General features: G+C 56.4%; 1 protein-coding gene across 1 annotated transcript in view; it reads right to left on the bottom strand.

Moving 5' to 3' along the window:
• Positions 1 to 15,043: 15,043 nt before the first annotated feature.
• UMODL1 (uromodulin like 1) overlaps positions 15,044 to 20,287 on the bottom strand; it is a 67,854-nt gene continuing 62,610 nt past the window's right edge. The window contains exons 22-23 of the mRNA XM_058732086.1: positions 19,318 to 19,520; positions 15,044 to 15,912 (exon numbers count right to left, since the gene is read on the bottom strand). Coding sequence (XP_058588069.1) covers positions 19,339 to 19,520 — 182 coding nt within the window. The 3' untranslated portion in view covers positions 15,044 to 15,912; positions 19,318 to 19,338. The remainder of the gene's footprint in view (positions 15,913 to 19,317; positions 19,521 to 20,287) is intronic.

Genomic DNA, 20,287 nt, shown 5'->3' with positions numbered 1-20,287 from the left:
TTTTTAAATAACCAAGGAATATTACAAGCAACTTACGCCAATACATTTGACAAGTTACTTGAAATCAACAAGTATCTTAAAACATGCAAATTGTCCCAAAACTCACTCAAGAACAAATAACAACCTGACTATCCCTGTATCTACTAAAGCCATTGAATTTGTACTTAAGAACATTCCTCAAAGAAAACTCTAAACCCAGGTGGCTTCACTGGAGAATTCTACTAAACATTTTAGGAAGAAGTAATTCTGACCCTGTATAAATTCGTCCCCCAAATCCTGGCAGCCTCTTTTTGTAGAAATTGACCAGCTGATTATAAAGCTTCAGCAGGCAATGAAGGGGACGGGGACACAGCCACACTTTTTTGGAAAATGAATGAATGACACCTTTAACTGACTGTCCCAGCGTCAGAAAATAGAATCTTTAGGGACAGCTGGGTGGCTCAGTGGGTTAAGCGCCTGACTTCTGCTCAGGTCATGATCTCACATGAGCTCAAGCCCCACATCCGGCTCTGTGCTGGCAGGTCGGAGCCTGGAGCCTGCTTCAGAGTCTCTGTTTCCCTCTCTCTCTGCTCCTCCCCCACTCATGCTCTCTCTCTCTCTCTCTCTCTCAAAAGATAAATAAACATAAAAAAATAGAATCTTTAGTCTTATAATGTTTATCTGTGAGCAAATAAATGTTGATACACAAATACTTACCTGATAGACACCCATCTATTATGTTACTTGACAAAGGAGGACAGATAAATGTCTAAACAGCACCCCCAAAAATGTTCAACATCATTAGTAATCAGGAAAAGCTAAATAAGTCAGAAGATATTATTCCACACCCACCAGAGTGGCTAAAATTAAAAAGAATGGCAGCACCAAATGTTGGGAAAGACGTGGTCCAGCTCGAGTCTCATCCACTGGTTGGCGGCGGGGGGGGGGGGGGGGGGGGGGGGGCGGGGCACGGGACAGCGGTGCAACCATTTTGGAGAAATGCCTGGCAGGGTCTTATAAAACTGAACATACACCCGCCTCCTGGGCCAGGCTTCCACTCGTCGGTGCTTACCCAAGGGACGTAAAAAGCATCAGAAGGATTGTACCAGAAACAGCGGCTTAATCCACACCAACCAAACACTGGAATCAGCTTGGGAGACTGTCATCGGGAGAATAACAAACCGTGGCATTCACCTAACAACGGAGTCCTATTCTTCGGTAGAAAGGCCAGCACCTGGGGCGCCCGGGTGGCTCAGTCGGTTAAGCGTCCAACTTCGGCTCAGGTCACCATCTCGCGGTTTGTGGGTTCGAGCCCCGCGTCGGGCTCTGGGCTGACGGCTCGGAGCCTGGAGCCTGCCTTGGATTCTGTGTCTCCCCCTCTCTCTTCCCCTCCCCAGCTCACACTCTCTCTCTCTCTCTCTCAAAACTAAATAAATAAACGTTTAAAAAACATATGTAAAAGCCTCCTGTTAGTACCGTGACCCTGTGTACACATCACCCCCTCTCCGATAGATTTTGCACTGTCCGTGCTGGAGCATATTTGGTATGTAAGCATCCACAGCTGGGCTGAGTTGTTACGAACTGCATTCTTTATTCTAAGGAGCCCGTCTTGGTCCCGCTCCTCCGCGCGTCTGCACCTAATCTCTGCCTCGGCCAACATCAACCACCTGTGCCTTGGCTCCTCCTTCGGATTTTCAGCCTTTCTCTGTCTCCGGGACGAGCAGTGCCTCCTAGATGGGGCAGAGAATGGGGCTTTTCGTTGTTAAGTTCATCCCGTTGACGTACATGACCTGACGTGCCCTTGACCATAGTTCCCTCGCTCGGATTTCTGTAGATTCCACTTTCTCTTTTTGTGATAAGGTGCCGCGTCCACACAACGCTTCCGGGTAATTCTTCCTCCCGCCCCACGTGCTCTGCTTCCCAGAACCAACGCGGACTTGGGGAGCTCCCCGTGCCCGCGCACCAGCCTCACCTGTCCCGTCCATTCGAGAGACCCTCCCTTGGCCGGGATCCTCTCTCCATCCCTCCTACGCCTCTGCTTTCCAATCCCTCCCTCCCGTCTTCTGGCGGAGGTCTCGCGGGTGGCCTCGCCTCATCACAGAGACTTTATGCTACTGTCCTCCTTCTTCTTCCTCGAGGGAGAGGGGAGTGCTGACTTAGACCACTGGCTTTTGTTTTTGTTTTTGAGAGAGAGAGAAAGTGCGGGCACTAGAGGTGGGGGGGGGGGGGGAGGTGACAGAGAATCTTAAGCAGGCTCATTTGCTCATTTATTATGCTAAGCTACTTAAGGGCAAGGATTACTGCGAGGACCTGAGCTGTTAATTGAAGAAATATTTGAGGGACAACCACTCTAAGATAAAAGCATGTACAACATGAAGGTCACTTCTGTCCTCAGAATTTGCCGCCTGCTGGAAAGAATCAGACATGAATCAAATCGCACAAATAGTTTAGAAAATAGAATTGCTTGCAATTAACATCTTTTCTCTTTGTAGGCTTGCTTGGCTCTACTGATCCAGTCGTTCTAGAACATGCACGCGTGGCAAAAGTTTAATCGTCAGATGCCAGGTGTGTGGGCTATGCCTGCAGGGATCCAGAGAGTCTGAGGACATGTCTTGTGCCTTGATATATGGAGGACCCTACCCCAAACCTTTTCTTATGCTCGCCTTCCAAGCCTGTATGTATGGGGTGCCTGGTGGCTCAGATGGTTAAGGGTCCAACTCCTGATTTGGGCTCAGGTCATGATTTCATGGTTCATGAGTTCAGGCCCTGCATCAAGCTCTGCACCGACAGCGTGGAGCCTGCTTGGGATTCTCTCTCTCTCTCTCTGTCTCTCTCTCTCTGCCCATCTCCCTCCCTCCCTCTCTCTCTCTCTCTCTCTCTAAATAATTTAAATTTTAAATTAAATTATTTAAATTTAAAATTTAAAAATTTTAAAATTTTTAAAAAATTTTAAAAAGAAAAAAACAACAACAACAACAACCCTGTATGTATGATCTCAAGACCATGAGATCATGACCTGAGCCAAAATCAAGAGTCAGATGCTCAGGGATGCCTGGGTGGCTCAGTTAAGCGTCCGACTCTTTATCTTGGCTCAGATCATGATCTCACAGTTTGTGGGATCGAGCCCCACGTCAGGCTCGGTGCGGACCTCCTGGAGCCTGCTTGGGATTCTGTCTCTCCCCCTGTCTCTTGTCCCCCCGCCTCAAAATAAATAAAATTTTTAAACAAGGAGCCAAGACAGTCAACCAACTGAGCCAACAGGCACCCGTAGGCCACCGTTGTGTTTTAGACGGGAAGACTTGCAGGGCATTTTACTGGTGTATCCGCTCGAAGCGCCATTTACAGCCGGGGTTGGGCCAGAACAGGCGAGGAGCCCCTAGCGGGTGAGGCCAGAGGGCCGGACAGGTGCCCCTGGGGGGGTTCGGCAACCTCAGGCCAGGTGAGGAATTTGCAGACGGCACCGGGTACTTTCTTTAAAGAGTTTTTTAATGTTTATTTGTTTTAGAGAAAAGAGAGGGTGCGGGAGGAGCAGAGAGAGGGGGGCCGAGGATCCAAAGCGGGCTCTGTGCTGATAGCAGAGATCCTGTGGGGCGGGGGGGGGGGGGGGGGGGGCTCAAACCCATGAACTTCAAGGTCATGACCTGAGCCCAGGTCGGATGTTTAACCGACTGAGCTGCCCAGGTGCCCTGGCACCAAGTATTTTAAGGCCACAGCTGGCAGGCGTTTTGTGGTGGTCTCGGGGCTCGGGTCTAAGAAGCTGTCCTGGCCCTGACGTTCACCAGGTGCAAACCTCCATCTCCCGTCCGCAAAACGGGGTGATGCCGCCTTGTTCGTAGCGGAAGGGCCTGGCCCGGCGTCTGGCAAGGCAGGGTCCCACCGTCGCGGCCACCGTTGCAACCACCTGACCTGGCGTCTCTCCTGGGTCCCGTCTGGTCTCCCCTGCGCCCCTGCCCCGTCGTCCTAGCCGTGCAAAGCAGCGAGCCGTCCGTGAGGCCCGCATCGCCTCCTGTGAGGGCCTCCCGACGTTCGCCACTGAGCCCGGATGCGGGCGGAGGAAGGGGGCCGTGTGGACGGCCCCCACATCTGGGCCGATTGTGCCAGGGGCTCCCCTGGGAGCTCTGTCCCTACTAACTGCCTCACTTTCCTTTGTTTATCTTCCTAGGGCACCTGGGGAGGATCTCGGTTCCCAGGATCCCCCCTTGGGGAGGCGGCTAATCTGCCTGGAGTCCTGGGCTCCTGTCCCCGTGGATCCGCATAATCCACAATTTGTCAGGGGTGGCAGGCGTTCGAGGGGGTGGCTGGGGTCCTCCCTCCAGACACCCCCCCCCACCCCACCATGTGCCCAGAAGCCCCCTCCGCTGCCTTCAGAATTACGTCTGCATCCGTCCGGGTCCTCCCTCTCCTGTTTCCTTCTGTCCCGGGAGAGACCGGGAGGCCTCCCCGAGTCAGGAACAGTCCTGGGGTGGGTTTCGTTGAGCACCTGCCACGTAGGGCTTGTCAGACTCTGTGCACAGCCAGGCCCGGGGATAAAAACGGAGAAGTGAGTCTGATTCTGTGGGGTGTGGTGTGAGCTGAGATAGGGGACTTGCGGGTGATGAGAGCACAGAAGGGCCACTGAACCCCCCAGGGCCAAGGCAGTCTCCTGGGCAAGACGGCTCCCGGGCTGTGCCCATGGGAACAGCGGGGTCAGCCGGACGTTGGACGGGTGGGGTGGGGTGGGTTACGCCACACTGAGCAAACAGCATGTGTCCGAGCAGAGAAGCGTCTGGAAAGACTGAGCGGTTAAGAGGGTGAGCCCACAGCCCACAGCCGCGTACGTCCGTTTCCTCTCCATTCCATTGGCGTAAAGGGAGCACATTGTGCCGTTTGCCAATAATAACAAAATAGCACTTTTTGTTGCAAATTCCACAGAGCCAACGGCTTTGTGCAGAACGCTCTCGATGACGGCGCCTAACTCTGGTATTGGTTTCGGTTCGATTTCGATTGGACGACTTTTTGTGCTTTTCACAATGCAGCCGTTACAGACGAGGCACGCTGTTCAGTTCATCTGCATTAACACGTTCTCCATCACGTTTCTCAAGTCTAAATAATCAGCAAAAAATGTCAGTGCCGCCCGCACTGTCATGCACAGCGTTTCTTCGTGTCCACGGCGCTCACTGCCCAGTTGTGGACAATCACAAGCCATCACCACGATAGCACGGAACGCAGGGCCGGGGCGAGATGTGCGGTCGGCAAAGTGCCAGCATTTCCACCATTCTGGGCCAGTAGACACAAATAACCACAGAACACAGGCGACGGTAACACGTAATAAAATAACGGAAAGTGATGAATTTTGAGCATTCGTTATCTGTGTTTTAATACATGATTCATTTTTGAAATGTTTATTTATGAGACAGAGCACGAGCAGGGGAGGGGCAGAGAGAAAGGGAGACACAGACTCCGAAGCGGGCTCCAGACCCCGAGCTGTCAGCACAGAGCCCGACGTGGGGCTCGAACCCACGAACCGTGAGATCATGACCTGAGCCCAAGTCGGAGGTCATGCTCAACCGACTGAGCCCCCAGGTGCCCCTAATACATAATTTATTTAACTGCGCATTTATGTGGCTTATTAATACCGGCTAATGCTGGGCTCCCAAAGCCAGTACAAGGTGGCACCAGCACACCCTGTAGGGACAGACGGACCTCAGAGGAAGGAATGGCCAGTCCGAGTGGTGTGTAAAAGGCTGCATGGAGGACACAGATATGAATGTGCTGCTCCTGGGTCCCAACCCCAGACCCTGTGAAGCTATTTCTTACTGGGCAAAAGGGATTAAGGTAACAGAACTGAAGATGTTAATCAGCCGGCCTTAAAATAGGGAGATTATTCCAGGGGCGCCTGGGTGGCTCAGTTGCTTGAGCGTCTGACTTCCCTTCAGGTCACGATCTCGCGGTCCGTGAGTTCGAGCCCCGCGTCGGGCTCTGTGCTGACGGCTCAGAGCCCGGAGCCTGCTTCGGATTCTGTGTCTCCCTCTCTCTCTGCCCCTCCCCTATGAGTGCTCCCTCTGTCTCTCTCTCTCTCTCAAAAATAAATGAACATTTTTAAAAATTTGTTTAAAAAAATAGGGAGATTATTCTGGGTTACCCAAAGGTCCAAAGGAGTCCCCAGGATCCTTCAGTGTGGCAAAGGAGGCAAGGGGCAGCCCAGAGCGATGTGAGCCCAGAGCCTGGCCCTGACGACCTGCCGTGGAGGTAGAGGACAGGCTCTGAGCCAGGAAACGGGGTGGCCTCTGGAAGCTGGCCACCTCCCCCACGAACCTCCCAGAGGAGCCTGCCCTGCCCACACCCCGATTCAGCCCGGCGAGACTTGTGCCAGGCTTCTAGCCTCCAGAAGCGCAAGGTAACAAATTCATGTGGTTTTAAGCCACCAAGCTTGTGGAAGCCCGTTACACCTGCCGTGTTTCTCTCCCCCGGCCCCCGGCTCCCGGGAGCAACCGTGGGGGTCACCGAGCCTCATTAAAAGAGGCAGGAGGGCAGCGGGATTGATCACGTCAGGCCTTTATGAGGATTAATCAGGATTATGAATGTGACGCTCTGTGCGGGTCCCCTTGGACCGCTGTGAAAACGGGGCGCGGGGAGGGTTGAGCCCTTACGAAACCAGCTTCCCTGGGAAGACTGGGTGCTCTTTCCCCCAGAAACAGCGGTGGTTGGGAACTAGCCCACGTCCTGGGGACAACGACCGCTGTGCATTGTTTCCCAATAGTTGCAGCTGCAGAAAATGCCTAATTCCTGACCGCGGCGTGGCCCCGGGCCAGCAAGGCCACTGGTGTTTTTGTTTGCCTTTGTCCTTTAATGACTTGGGAGAAAGCCATCTTTGGGCGCTGTGTCCTTCAGACAGATCAGCAGAGCAGAAAATGCCTCTTTCCTCGGGCACAGCTGGGCTGGGGGGAGGAGGGCCCTCCCCCTCCCCCCACCACCCCACCCCCACCTCCGGAGGGTTTCCAGCTCAGGTTTCCAGCTGCCCAGCTGCTCCAGCTGTGTCTCACCTGAGAACAGGTGCAGGGAGGCGGGGCTGGGACATGGACGCAGGCCGCAGTTTTACCAAAGCACCTGCTGAGAGAAGGAGGGGACACCTGCTGTAGAGGCTCCCCGACACCCCAGGTCCCCGCAGACTTTGTCTTTCACTGTCTCATCCCACCAGTCAGTGGTCCCCGAGCCCTTCCAGCCTCAAGGATTTTGGCCTCCACGTCCAGTTGACTCACTGCCCGGGGAGTAGAGCAAGGGCACAAGGAGGGGGGCGGGGTGCCTTTGGGGTGCCAGGCCCCCCGCCATCCTCCCACCGCCCTGGCCCGGTGGTGCCAGCTGCTGCCTCTCCCCGTCCCTCTATCAGCACCCCAGATGGGGCCCCTGGGGCGAGCAGAAAAGCTCAAGACCCCGGTGTGAGGGGCTGGGGACCGGGGCCGGGGGCAGGGGCAGGCCCACAGAGGGCAAAGCTCTAGTGTGGGCTTCCCGGGAAGTCAGACCCTGGCGGCTGAGGACCCGGCAGTGCCGCCCGCGGGCTGGGCTGTATGACCCTGAGGACGGGGTTTGAGGTGTGCTCACGGGGCCCCATACAGTGTCCACAGTGTCCAGAATCACAGGGCCGCTTGAGGCTGCTCACTACTTCAGTCCTGCAGACGATACAGACGGTCAGCCATGGAGCAGGTGGTCACAGGCGGCAGGGGAGACCCGAAACTGCCATTTCTCTGAGGGTCCTGCGTGCTCGTGGGCTGCCCAGGGAGAAAGTCCAGGGGCTCGAGGGTTCTGGGTCAGATGGGCAGGGAGCAGCGGGGCCGTCGGTTAAGCGGGGCGGGTAGGCTGAACCTTGAAGAAACATGCGCGAAAGATGAGGCTACCCCTGGTTTATTGAATCAGAACCTCTGCAGGGGGGGCCTGGGAACCCGCGATGCAGACCCCTCCCCCACCCCCCAGATGCTGGTGCTTCGGGAAGCCTGGGGAAAACCCTTCTCCCGTCACTCGTGCTCAGGGAGCTCCGATGGCGTCCCGGCACATTCCAGCCGTTTCCCAGGCCAGAAGGCTGGCCCCACGGCGCCCCGACTCAGGTGCAACCTGTGTGCCTCCCCCAGACTCCAGACCCAGACCCCAGACCCAGCAAAGTCTTCTGCCCGCTGCCCACCTGCCAGGGGCCTCCAGGAAAGCCAAGCTCCCTGCTGGGCACTGAGGTCCAAGGTCACAGTCCCCACGGAGCCTGTGGCCACACTTCACAGTGGAAGGGTGCACCAGCGTCTGGGACTCTTCTCCAGGCCCTTCTCCCGCACGCCTGCCTCGATCCCAGCCCCCGGTGACCTGCGAGGGTCACTGACCCATAGGAGCACCCAACAGGCTGGCCCTGTCAGGCTCAGCCCCGGTGTGTCCAGCCTCTGGGCACCCAGCCTCGCCCCTCCCTTTTGAGACCACAGAACCTTCTGGACTCTGCTGGACGAGGAGAGAAAAGCCACAGGAAGGGAGCCTTACGGTCTTCTGTGAATTTTTTAAATATTCTAACGTGGTTGTCACAAAACACTCCTAATGCTACCAACGGTGTGCCCGCGCAGGGACCGGATCCCGACCGGGCGGCGGGGGGGGGGGGGGGGGGGAGGAGGGCATGGGAGGCTCACTCCCAAGGCATCTCCGCACTCCTCACCCATGTCCCGTTACAGGGCCAAGGACTCAACCTTGCATCTTAACACAGACATGGGGCGGGGGAGGAGGGGATGGGAGGCTCACTCCCAAGGCATCTCCGCACTCCTCACCCATGTCCCGTTACAGGGCCAAGGACTCAACCTTGCATCTTAACACAGACATGGGGGGGGGAGGAGGGGATGGGAGGCTCACTCCCAAGGCATCTCCGCACTCCTCACCCATGTCCCGTTACAGGGCCAAGGACTCAACCTTGCATCTTAACACAGACATGGCTCTGTGCTTGGAACTGCTCCTCGGAGGCCTTCCCCGAACCCACGACGATGCGACACGGGCGGGGTCTATTCCTCACTTTCACAGATGCCTGTAGACACAGCTCCAAACTCGGGATGTGTGTGGTCGGTGATTCGGTTTTATCTTTCTTTTAGTTCCTTGGGGTTCTGTTGTTCCTCTCTCTCTCTCTCTCTCTCTCTCTCCCGCTCCTCTCTCTTTCCTTTAGTCACAAAATCCACAGGGATAAGACTAGAGTTCGCCTGTGACCTTTGCAATACTTGGGCTTCCGGGCACCAGCTTCGTGAGAAAGAACCCGCACACCGGGCGGGGCCGGGCCCTGGGGAAGGGGGCCCAGAGCGCCATACGCGGGACGTCAGCCCAGTGGAAGAGCCTGCAGGCCTGGGGCGCCGGGGGTGGCCTCGGGAGCCGGGCCGGGGCACCGGCAGCTACAGCTTGTTGGGGCTCCGCAGGCTGTGAAATGAGGGCAGACGCACACAGGAAGGTGAGAAATGCTGGTCCCCGCGGTGCTATAAACTGCACCCCAAAGTCTATAGCATCCTCAATAGCCAAATTATGGAAAGAGCCCAAATGTGCATTGACTGGTGAAAGGGTAAAGAAGATGTGGTTTATATACAAAGGTGAGCTACGCAGCGATGAAAAAGAATGAAACTTGACATTTGCAACAATGTGGATGGAACTGGAGGGTATCATGCTAAGCGAAATGAGTCAGAGAAAGACAAATATATGACTTCACTCACAGGTGGGGTTTGAGAAACTTAACATATGACCATAGGGGAAGGGAAGGAAAAATAAGATAAAAACAGAGAGGGAGGCAAACTGTAAGACACTCTTAAATACAGAGAATAAACTGAGGGCTGCTGGAGGGCAGGTGGGTGGGGGATGGGCTAAATGGGGGATGGGCATTAGGAGGACACCTGTTGGGATGAGCACTGGGTGTTCTATGTAAGTGATGGATCACTGGGTTCTCTCCTGAAGCCAAGACTGCACTGTATGATAGCTAACTGGAGAAGAAAGAAGAAAGGAAAGAAAGAAAGAAAGAAAGAAAGAAAGAAAGAAAGAAAGAAAGAAAGAGGAAGAAAGAAAGAAAAAAGGAAGAAAGAAAGAGGAAGAAAGAAAGAAAGAGGAAGAAAGAAAGAAAAAGGAAGAAAGGAAGGAAGAAAGAAAGAGGGAAGGAAGGAAGAAAGAGGAAGAAAGAAAGAAAGAAAGAGGAAGAAAGAAAGAAAAAGGAAGAAAGGAAGGAAGAAAGAAAGAAAGAGGGAAGGAAGAAAGAAAGAGGAAGAAAGAAAGAAAGAGGAAGAAAGAGAAAAAGGAAGAAAGGAAGGAAGAAAGAAAGAAGAAGGGAAGAAAGAAAGAAAGAAAAAGGGAAGAAAGAAAGAAAGGAAGAAAAAGAAAAAGAAAGAAAAAAGGAAGAAAGGAAGGAAGAAGAGAGAAAGAGAAAAGAAATACTGGTCCCCAGAGGCTAAAGTTTTTCAATCGCATCAATTCTGCTTTGAACCAAACTCTTGGATAAACGTATTAAACCGAGGTAGTTTCTTTCTGCCTAGTACGGAAATACCCAAATCACCATGGTTACCAACATGTTTATTTTGCGGAGCTGATGGCAACTTCTGCTACTCTAAAGAGAGGATTTATAAACACTTGAGGGATGAGTAAAATACGAGGCGGCCAAAACGACCGAGGGAAGCTTCCCCGCTCCGGGGCAGGCGGCCCTGGGCCAAGCCCCCCACCCATCCCTGGAGTCCAGCTCTGGCTTTCGGGTGAGCCTCGTGCTCCGGTCTCTCTGGGCCACATCCTCCTTCCCCCCAAAATGTCCCTGACCCGTGGCTCCATTGGAACAGGATTAAGATGACGCCTGCCCTTTATGGGAGAGAGGGATTTGCCTGTCAGCCTTCCCCCAGCAGGGCCGGGATGGGGGAGGGGCATGCCAGACTGGGTCTCCGTCTCCCCGACCCCCCTTTCCCTGTGCAGAGTAGCCCCCTGATGGGCCCTGGTCAGCACCAGGTGGGCGCAGCCAGGAAGTCCTGGGAGCCGAGGGCCAGGAAGCCGCAGCGGGACGGTGGGCAAGCCCGGGGACAGTACACTTGATCCCGAGGCACCTCCTCCCGCCGACCCCCACGTTGTTCCCGCCCCTCCCCCCGGGGAGCCCACCTGGCTGCAGGTAAGGGAGGCTTCCGGAGGAGAGGTCTCTGCCGCCCATGGCATCGTCTCCATCTGGGGGTGAGGTGGGAGGTGGGGAGCTCTCTGTGGCCCCCGAGAGCTGGGTCGCCCCAGGACGTGGGAGGGGGGACACTTCCCCGAGGAGGGAATGTAAGTGGCCAGCAGCCTCTGTGAACGGACAGGCTGGTGAGAAGGCTCCTGCCGGGTGCAGGGCCCGTCTGCCCCCCGAGAGGGTGAGGAATCACACCAGCTGGCCTGGGGGGGGAGAAAGGGTGCGGGGGGTGTGCCTTCCTGTCCCGAGCAGCCAGGGCCCTGAAGGGGCCGGATTATGTTAGCTGAAGCTCAGGCTGCAGGTAGGGGACCCGGCAGAGGACATCGGCGTGGCCCTCCTTGGTCAAGTGGGGGAGGAGTGTGAGGGAGGACTGCCTCGAGCAAAGAGCTGACGGCTCTAAGACCCCCGTGCTCATGGGCGTCGGGTGAGCTGATCTTCCCCAGACGGAGAGCGGGCCGGCCAGCCCACGGGGGTTGGAGGCCACACAGGCCACGACGGCGACACAGCTTCCTGCACCGTGTGAGCGTTGAGGTGCCCCCTCCCCCCAGCCACCAGGGCTCCGTGGCCGCCCTCCTCTCCAGCCAGGTGACGAAGGGTCCCGGGAAGGCAAAGTCTCGGGGCCTCTGACACGGCCCGCGAAGGGAGACCGAGGGGATTGTTGTTTCAAGGTTCTGCCCCACGGTCCCAGCCCCTTTGGTCATGGCAGGTGGTGAGCCCAGGTCCACCTTAAGGAGGAAAGTTCTGGAGCAAGGGCGGGCATGGGGCTAGTGTTTACTCAAGCCCACCTCGGGGGCCAGGCACGGTGCTCCCCCACCCCGTGTCGTGTCTTTAGTATTCTCCGCTGCTCCCCTAGGGGGTTCGAGAAGGAGTGTGAAGGTCAAGGGCACGGCGTGGCCAGACCTGGGATGCCTGTGGGGCCACCACGTACTCGAGCAAGCTAAGAGGCCCTGTCACAAACCACCGGAGTTGTAGCCAGGCGTTCTCACATTTGCTGGAACATAAGGCCCCCCCCCCAACTTCGGAGCACCCGGTGACACCCGTGGGACTCATGCTCCGCAGTCCACGTGCTGGGAAATCTGGCCCAGCTCCTGCACCGACTGCTTGACCGGGGGCAGGTCCCTAATGTCTCAGGGTCTCTGTTCTCTTCCTACGGTTTCAGGGTGCTGACACGGGCCTCCCAAGGTAGCGTGTGTCCATGTGTGTGTCACGCCGTGTGTGTCCACCCTCAGCCCTCGGGGTGACTGATGCCCTGGGGGCCAGGCCCTGGTGGTGAGAATCACGACGTGGACCCCGTGTCTCTCCCGTGAGCACTGGGAGTGTCTGGCTGGCTGAAACTGACCAGCAGGAGGCCACCCCCTTGATGGAAGTGGCCTGTGCCCGGGGCTCAGCAGGCAGAATGGGACACCCTCCTAGCCAGAGTGACTGGCTCAAGGTGGGGACAGGACCCAGGATACTTCAACCCGGAAGTAATCCCAGCTCCTTTCATCAATAGTTAGGGGAGACACGGTCATCTTTTGGCCATACGTGAATGAAGGAGTGCCTGATCCTGATCACCCCTCACAGCTACCGGGGGACTAAGAGGGACCTGTTGGCTGAAGCTGAAACCACGGAAGGAAAGCAAAAAAGATGAACCAAACCTGGGTCCTTGAGAGCTGCGGGAGCAAGCCTCACCTGAAGCCCACCCTGCCTTGGACTTGCCATTTGCAAGAGGCCAGGAATCGTCTTTATCGTGAAAGCCTGTTGGAGTTGACGTTTCCCTACTCGGAGCCCAAAGCTCCCCGACCAATGCTAGATGGCATGCCCCGTGCGGGAGAGGCAGCGCCGGTAACCTCAACAGCACCCTGACTCCCACGATTACGCGCTACCCTGTGGGGTGCAAACTCTAGGTAGTCCTTGCATTGAAGAGCTCCCCGCTAAGTCCCTACCTTCTATTTCTTTCCATCAGAATCACTCTGGTGTCCGGGGTCTCACAGAGTAAGAATCTGCAGCCCCTGGAGTTGGGAACGACCCTTCCCCACCCAACAGACACCTGACATCCTGAGTTGTGGGGCCAGCCTGGGGCACCCCGGTTCTCCATGCTCCACAGGCCCCCAGCCCTGCCTGACCATAACCTCCCCAGCACTTGGACTTGGAAAGATGTCCAGGCTACGTTCAGGCCGGAAGCACTTCTACTCTGTGGCACAAAGGCTTTCCTCCCCCACTCGGCCATTTCTCTGGCTTTGCTGGAGTCCCGGGAACCTGCGGGAAGCGGCCACCGCGGTCCCCGCGGGTCCCCACCCGGGAGTCTCCAGGGAAGCCTGGTCCACTGGCTCGTTCCCTGGGGGCTCTATTGCACAGACTGTTTCCTGCTGTGGCTGTCTTTTCCCTCCCAGACACAGAGAGAGAGAGAGAGAGAGGAGAGGAGGCGTCCCCTCCCTCAGCCGGTCCTGGTGGAAAGCAGGGTCCCCTCGGGCCGGGGCCACACAGGCGCAGGGCCAGCGCATGGAAATAACCGTTCTCCAGGCGGCCGCGTCCATCCTGAAAGACCGGCGCCGTTTCCCAAGCTGTTTCCGGGACCCCCCGGCCCCACCCCAGCAGAATCGTGTCCTAGGACCCCGAAGCCCTGCAGAACGATTTCAGTTTCCCCTTTGTTTGCAGGCAAAAGTCTCAAATCCAGCAAGAACAGAATGAGAACTAGGGCTCTGGTTGCAGGAGACACAAAGGGACCTCCCGCCCTGGTCTGCAGCGCCTTCTAGTGGCCGGTATGAGGCATTGCAGGTCGGGTAGAGGGTGCACAGGAAATACAGGTGGTTCTCACCTCGCCCGACCCTTGAGCGCAGAGAGGGCATCACAGCCTGGATCCCCGGCTGGGAAGGACGTGGGGCTGCAGGTGGTGTCTCGATGTGAGAACTTCTAGGGACCCAGAGCCTGAGCCAATCGAAGCCCCCCACCTTGCCGAGCTCCTGGGTGCTCTCTCCACGGCTCAGAGGGACTCAGTTCATTGGTCCTCGAAGGCTCCCATGCCTCACCAGTGAACCAACTAAGTCTTCTCCGGGGCAGCAGAAAGAGCCTGAACTAGGAGGGAGAAGATCTGGGTTTCCACTGTGAGCTGCTTGGAGCGGTGGTTTAAAATTTTAGCCTCAGTTTGTCCGTAAAACGGGACTGGGGACTCGTAACTCGTAGGGTTGTTGCAACAATCAGATGGACAAAGGGAGAACGTTCGCGGTCATGCTCAGGTCCTACCGCAGCCTGCGGCAGGAGCAGAGCAGGAGCAGCGACCTTTCAACCAGACAGGCTTGGGTCTAACGCCAGGACCCCACTTCCTAGCTGACTGCAGGAGGGTCACGTGATGTCTCCATTTCCTTGGCTGTAAAGTGAACATAGTCATGTGGGAGGCTTGTGAGCCACCCAGTCACGGGTCTTGAAACCTGGATTGACTGAAACGTTTATTGCCTCTTTTCAAGGCAGGCGAGTGACAGGTACCGAGTCAATATCACAACAAATGGGTTCAGACACGTTCCTGGTGTCCCCAGAGTGCCCAGCACAGCACCGTGGACTCAGTGATGCCGGGTAAGCCTGGGAGGCGACTGAACCAAACAGAGCAAACGGCACGGTCACAGTTCAATGTCACATGCGATTTATTCTACTTGTGCAAAATCAGTTTAGCCACATATTGTAATGCTTTACCGACTCTTGAGAATATCCACTAAATCAAAACACTCGCATTCTCCAGATATGAATCGCTGTTAGTTACACTCAGCAAAATTAATCTCCAATTAGTTACATTCAACAAAATAATCTCATGAATTAAAGACCATGACCACATTGTAATTCTAAGTTCATCGAGGAAAAACGCGATGCTTTCAGGTGTTAGCTAGCGAATACAATTCAATTTGTTTCACATAAAGTAAAAAAGCACGATCCGTCAGTATGGTGTAATGGAGAACATTCTAAGATAAAAATTTAGATTCTACACCCAGTTCCTTATTAATTCATTTTGTGGCCATATGAAAATGACTCACCCATTTCTTCTCTGCTTTCCCATTGTGCAATGGATAAATAGTACCTCTCCTGGGGTAAAATTATATTTTTAAATGGCTGTGAAAATACTTGGAAAAAATATAAAATAGTGAGTATGTGTATGTATATAATGTTATTTCTACTTATAAAGATTTTCATATTAATGGAGTGTCTTTTGAGTCCTTGTTGTGTCAATAAAAACAATGTCCTGGAAAGGCAGACGTTAAAGAGCATATATGTCCACTAAAAATGACATTAGCGGTGCATTTATGACTGACCTATTGTTAAAAGAACTCCAAGTGCACTGTCAAATATCTTTGAAAATGTGAAATATATATATGACAGAGCATTGGATGAATGGATGGCTGAATGGACGGGTAGCTACATGGCTGAGTGGATGGGGGGATGGGTGGCAGGTGACAGATGTCAGTGGTGAGCAAAACCAGAAAGGACCACTTGAGCCAGTTAGGAGGGTAAAGAGTCTGGGGGCTCTGGGGGCTGTGGAGGTGATCTGGGTGATGGCAAGGCTGGATCCAAGCTCGTTTGAAGATCCCCATGCCTGGGGCATACCCCTCACCCCACCTCCTACTCCAAAAGCTCTTACATCCGCCTGGTGGGCATTGCTTATCTGGGACCTACACAGACGACGGGTCTCCTGGGTCAGTCAGAGGCTGTGTTTTCAGCACCCCCGGGACTCATCCAAGCTCTGGATGTGGGACAGAGCAGGTTTCCATCGATGCTTCATGGATTAAGAACCGAGGTTGATTCACAGCCACCTGCATGGAGAAGGAGGTGACCAGGGTCAGTGCGCACGCCGGAAAGGAGAGGTTCATGCAGGAATACCCCCCCGAGCCTGGGTAGTGTAGGGTGACCATCACCCCGAGGACAGGACTTCTACGCTCACTGGATGGTGAGAGATTGTGCCCGAATAAAAGGGCAGCGGCTCCCAGAAGGCACAGAGGAACGGGGACCATGGCGGCTGGACTGGTCTCCGGTGAATGGGGCTCTGGTGAATGTCAGCACATAGTGGCCCGGACACCTGAGCCGGACGACCACACCCTCGGGGCCTTTGTGCCATTGTCCTGTCTGCGGAGGACACACTGAGACTCGGGGCTCCCGGTGCCGAGGGCCGCGCCGAGCGCCAGCCTGGTGGGGACGGTTTGTTTGATGTTTTTCAAAGAGCACATTTTTGCAGGAACTCGAGACCCAGTCAGAGATGTCCTTCACTTGGGAAACAGAAGCCACGGGAGAATAAGAAAGGATGAGAGGCCAATTTTCCCTCCGGTGTTTTTTCATTTTACGTGGGGAGGACATCCAGAGTCACCTTGCCCCCACATACCAGATGTCCTCAGAAACTGAGCAGGACAAACGTTGGCATCCTCGTTGGGATTCACGTGGTAAGTATTCAGTAAGATTCGCTGAAGTTCCCTTGGAACTCTATCCAGGGAGGTGACTGGCCTCGTGTGCTGGCCCCGGTCTTACTCTGCCCATCTGAACTGCAGTGGTTCCAAGAACTTAGATAATGTACACATCTGCTATCAGGTCCTGGAGCAAAGGGGGCGCGGCAAAGCAGAGGCGTGATCCCTGCAGTGTCCCTGCAAAACCAGCTCCTGGAGCTCCTCTCACGAAGACGAAGTCACGCGGAAAGGGACGTCGCCCCGTGGGGGACGTGTGCTAATCTGGCCTCCGCTGTGTGACTCAGAGGGTTCACTTGAGCTCTCTGGGCCCGATTTCCTCATTTCAAGGATGGAGCTCCTATCAACCACACTTTGCTGGGTTGGTTCAAAGTCTTATCTCAAGAGAATAAAGAGCTGAATGTGGGGAAGGCGGCCTTGGCTGGGGAAGAGCCTGAGGAGACAGGGGCATGTCTACACGACAGTGTCCCCTGATGGGGGACAGGACGCAATGGGTCAGTAAGCAGAAGGGTCTCCATGACTCAAACTGCGTGGGCCCCAAACCAGAGAGAGACTAGAAGGCGCCGTGCTAAGGAGTCTTAGTTATAATCCAGTGTCGTTGAACCTGAACCACTGCCAGTCACCCACATGCTGGGGCCCTCGGGGTGGCAGAGAGCCCTGACCAGTGGGGGCAGCACCTGCGTCCCCAGGGGCTTCAGGGCCCCAGGAGGGTTCTTCCTTCGGACCACAACACTGCTCCCTCCACTGCTGGGCACCGTGGAGCCCCACGGAGAGAATTGTGGATTTCTTAGATAATTGCTAAAATACAACTTCTCCAGGTCTCCAACGAAAGGAAAAGCCAAGGGGCCTCATTCTAAACACCTGCCAGTCACGTGCACGCTAGTCTAAGTCACTGGAGCTCCGCGGCTAAAAGAATGGACCCCAGACCCGAATCCCAGCTCTGTCCCTTCCTAGTTACATTCCCAGGAGATTCCTTCACCTGCCTGCCCCAGGTCCCCGGCTGTGTAAGTGGTAATAACACAGCTTCACGCGGTTGTTGGGAACCTGAGGGAGTTAACTTGTTTACAGTGTTTAGGAAGGGTTCTCACGCACCCACACGCTCAGCACTCCTGGGTATTTGCTAATGTCGGTAAGACACAGGGTCCTTCCCCAAGAGCCTGCTTGAGAGGGGAGAGAAAGAAACCCTGATGAGCTATGGGGTTGCTAAGGGCGTGGGGAGAACGCAGCTCAAGTCTGGGGAGTGTGCGGACAGAAAACCCCACTGAGTCTGGGGGGAAGCTGTCTGCTGTCGGAAGGATCAGGGCCCCGAGCACTGAAAGGGCAGAAAAGCATCCCCTGGCCAGCCAGCGGGGGGACGATGAGGACGTGTTGGTGCAGCGGTCCCAAGCCAGGCATCACACACTGTGCCCGGCAGGGAGGCCAGTGCCGAGGCAGGACCGAGGCCGGGGGTCAGGGGGAGCTGAGATTCCCTGTGGGACGTCCCCCAGCACCGGGGGACTCGGTGTGGCCCTGGGCAAGTCAGTCCCACCGGGGAATCTGCCATTTTCCCACTGGAAATTCCTACGGAGTGGGCTCTTCTCACGTGATGGGGTTTGTGAGGGAGAGAGCGAGACAGGAGTGAATGTCCCCTGCTGGGAGAGGTGAAGTGACAACCTGAAATCCTGGTTCGGGGCCACCTCCCGAGTCCTTAACTCCTGTCAGGGGAGGGAGCTCCCTGGCAGGCCAGAGGGGCCAGAGACACGCAGGGGACTGGGCGCAGGGGAGGGGCGTAGGGGAAGGATGCAGGGGAGGGGAGCAGGGGAGGGGAGCAGGGGAGGAGTACAGGTAGGGGGTGTGGCTAAGGGGTGCTGGTGAAGGGTGGTACCCAGAATGCCTTGGGGCAGCCCCAGGGCCCAGAGCCGATCTCAGGCCACCGTCCTGTCTGTAACCACATGGAGTCCGACAGTGTTTGGAGGCAGCAAACGACAGCTGCCAAACGTGGCCTGTGATTTTTTCTCTCTAAATCTCAAAGCCTTTACAGAAATCACAGGCCTGGGCGATCCCCGCTACAGGCGTGCGCTAAGAAAACGGCGCTCCACCGGAACGGGCGTCACCCGTCTGTGATGAGCTGTATTCGGGCCCAGAAGGAGGTCCAGGCACCCGTGACCGTCATGGCACAAAAGAGCCACTTCACGCTCGGGGGTGCAGGTACTTAAAATCACAGGGAGGACACGGCAAGGCAGAGGCGTGTGCCCATCACATCATCCGGGACACGAGGCACAGTTCGTGGCGAGGGCAAGGCTGTGGGGACACGGGACAGAGAGGAGTCGCGGATTCACTCAGCACTCAAGGGGCCAGAGGCCGCCAGGGGTCTGCCTGTCCTCACCAGCTTCCTGCCCTCTGTGCGTGCGGTACAGCCATCACCCGGCCCTGCTACAAAGGAGGAAAAACGAAGAAACCAAGGCACCAGGGGCTCGGGGCCTCACCTGGGGCCGCCCGGGAGCGGGGGGCACAGGGCTGGCCTCGGAGGGGCACCGGGGCCGGCTCTCGTCTCGCCGCACCCCCCGGGGGCTCCGCGAGGCCTGCCCTTGTGCAAATGGACAGAACCTGACCTGGACAACCGATGGCCCGCTTCCCCTCCTGCAGCTTCGGGGGCTTTCCGCTAAGGGGCACGGAACGTGCCACCGGCCACCCGCCGTTCTCCAAAGCCCCCAGCACACGCCGTGTCGTCTCCGCCAGTGGTGAGGGTAGGACGCGCGCATCGGAGGCGTGTGGCTGTTCACCCACCTGCGGGCCCGCCGGGACCGCCTACCCAGAGAACACCTGGTAGCCGAAGTCGTCCGGCCCGGCTCTGAAGCTGTATTTGCCAGTGATTCTCTGGTAGTGCACGAGGACAAGGGCAGCCGCCCCGGCCACCACGGCGAAGATGGCCACCACGATGAGGACCAGGTAACCGGCTCCCAGGCCCGGCTCCGCGCCTGGACGCTCACCTGCAGAGAACGAGACGGATACAGCTGTGAGGTCCGCCCAGACCGGGAGGGACGTGCATCACCTGTGGCCCCAGCCCTGCGACCTCACGGTCAGGGTGGACCAGAGGGCTTAGGACGGACTGGCGATGGAGCGAGCTCGCCACGGAGTCTGCCGCTCGGTGACCTTGTTATCTGGATCTGACTGACCCGGAGCACCGTGCTGTGAGGCTCCGCACGGGCCCGTGTACGTGTGGGTTTCTGAAGGGGACAAAGCAGGTGTCCCAAGCCTGAGAGCGCGGGCATCAGCCAGGACAGCTCAGCCCGCCCGGCGTTCTGGATCACTCCTAGCCCCCCGGGGAGCGACAGGGCCCACGGTGCGGGGAGGCTGAGAGCTCGGCTGCGCGTGGAGACCCGGCTGGGCGCTGGAGAGGGGCGCGGGCCTTCCCTGGACCCCGAGGGCCAGTAAAAACACAGGAAAGCACGGACCCAAAAAAGTTGGAAGTGGGGACTCGAATACTCAGGCACCCATGTTCATAGCAGCATTATTCACAACAACCCAAGGGCGGAAACAAGCCAAGCGTTCATCAAAGGATGAGTGGATATGGGCGCCTGGGCGGCTCAGCCGGTTGAGCGTGGGACTTCGGCTCAGGTCATGATCTCGTGGTCCGTGGGTTCGAGCCCCGTGTCGGGCTCTGGGCTGACGGCTCGGAGCCTGGAGCCTGCTTCCGATTCTGTGTCTCCCTCTCTCTCTGCCCCTCCCCCACTCACACTCTGTGTCTCTCTCTCTC

This window comes from Neofelis nebulosa, chromosome 5 (genome assembly GCF_028018385.1).
Source record: "Neofelis nebulosa isolate mNeoNeb1 chromosome 5, mNeoNeb1.pri, whole genome shotgun sequence".
NCBI classification, from domain to species: domain Eukaryota; kingdom Metazoa; phylum Chordata; class Mammalia; order Carnivora; family Felidae; genus Neofelis; species Neofelis nebulosa.
Note: the sequence above shows the minus strand (reverse complement) of the source record. Positions and strands in the feature narration are given on the sequence as shown.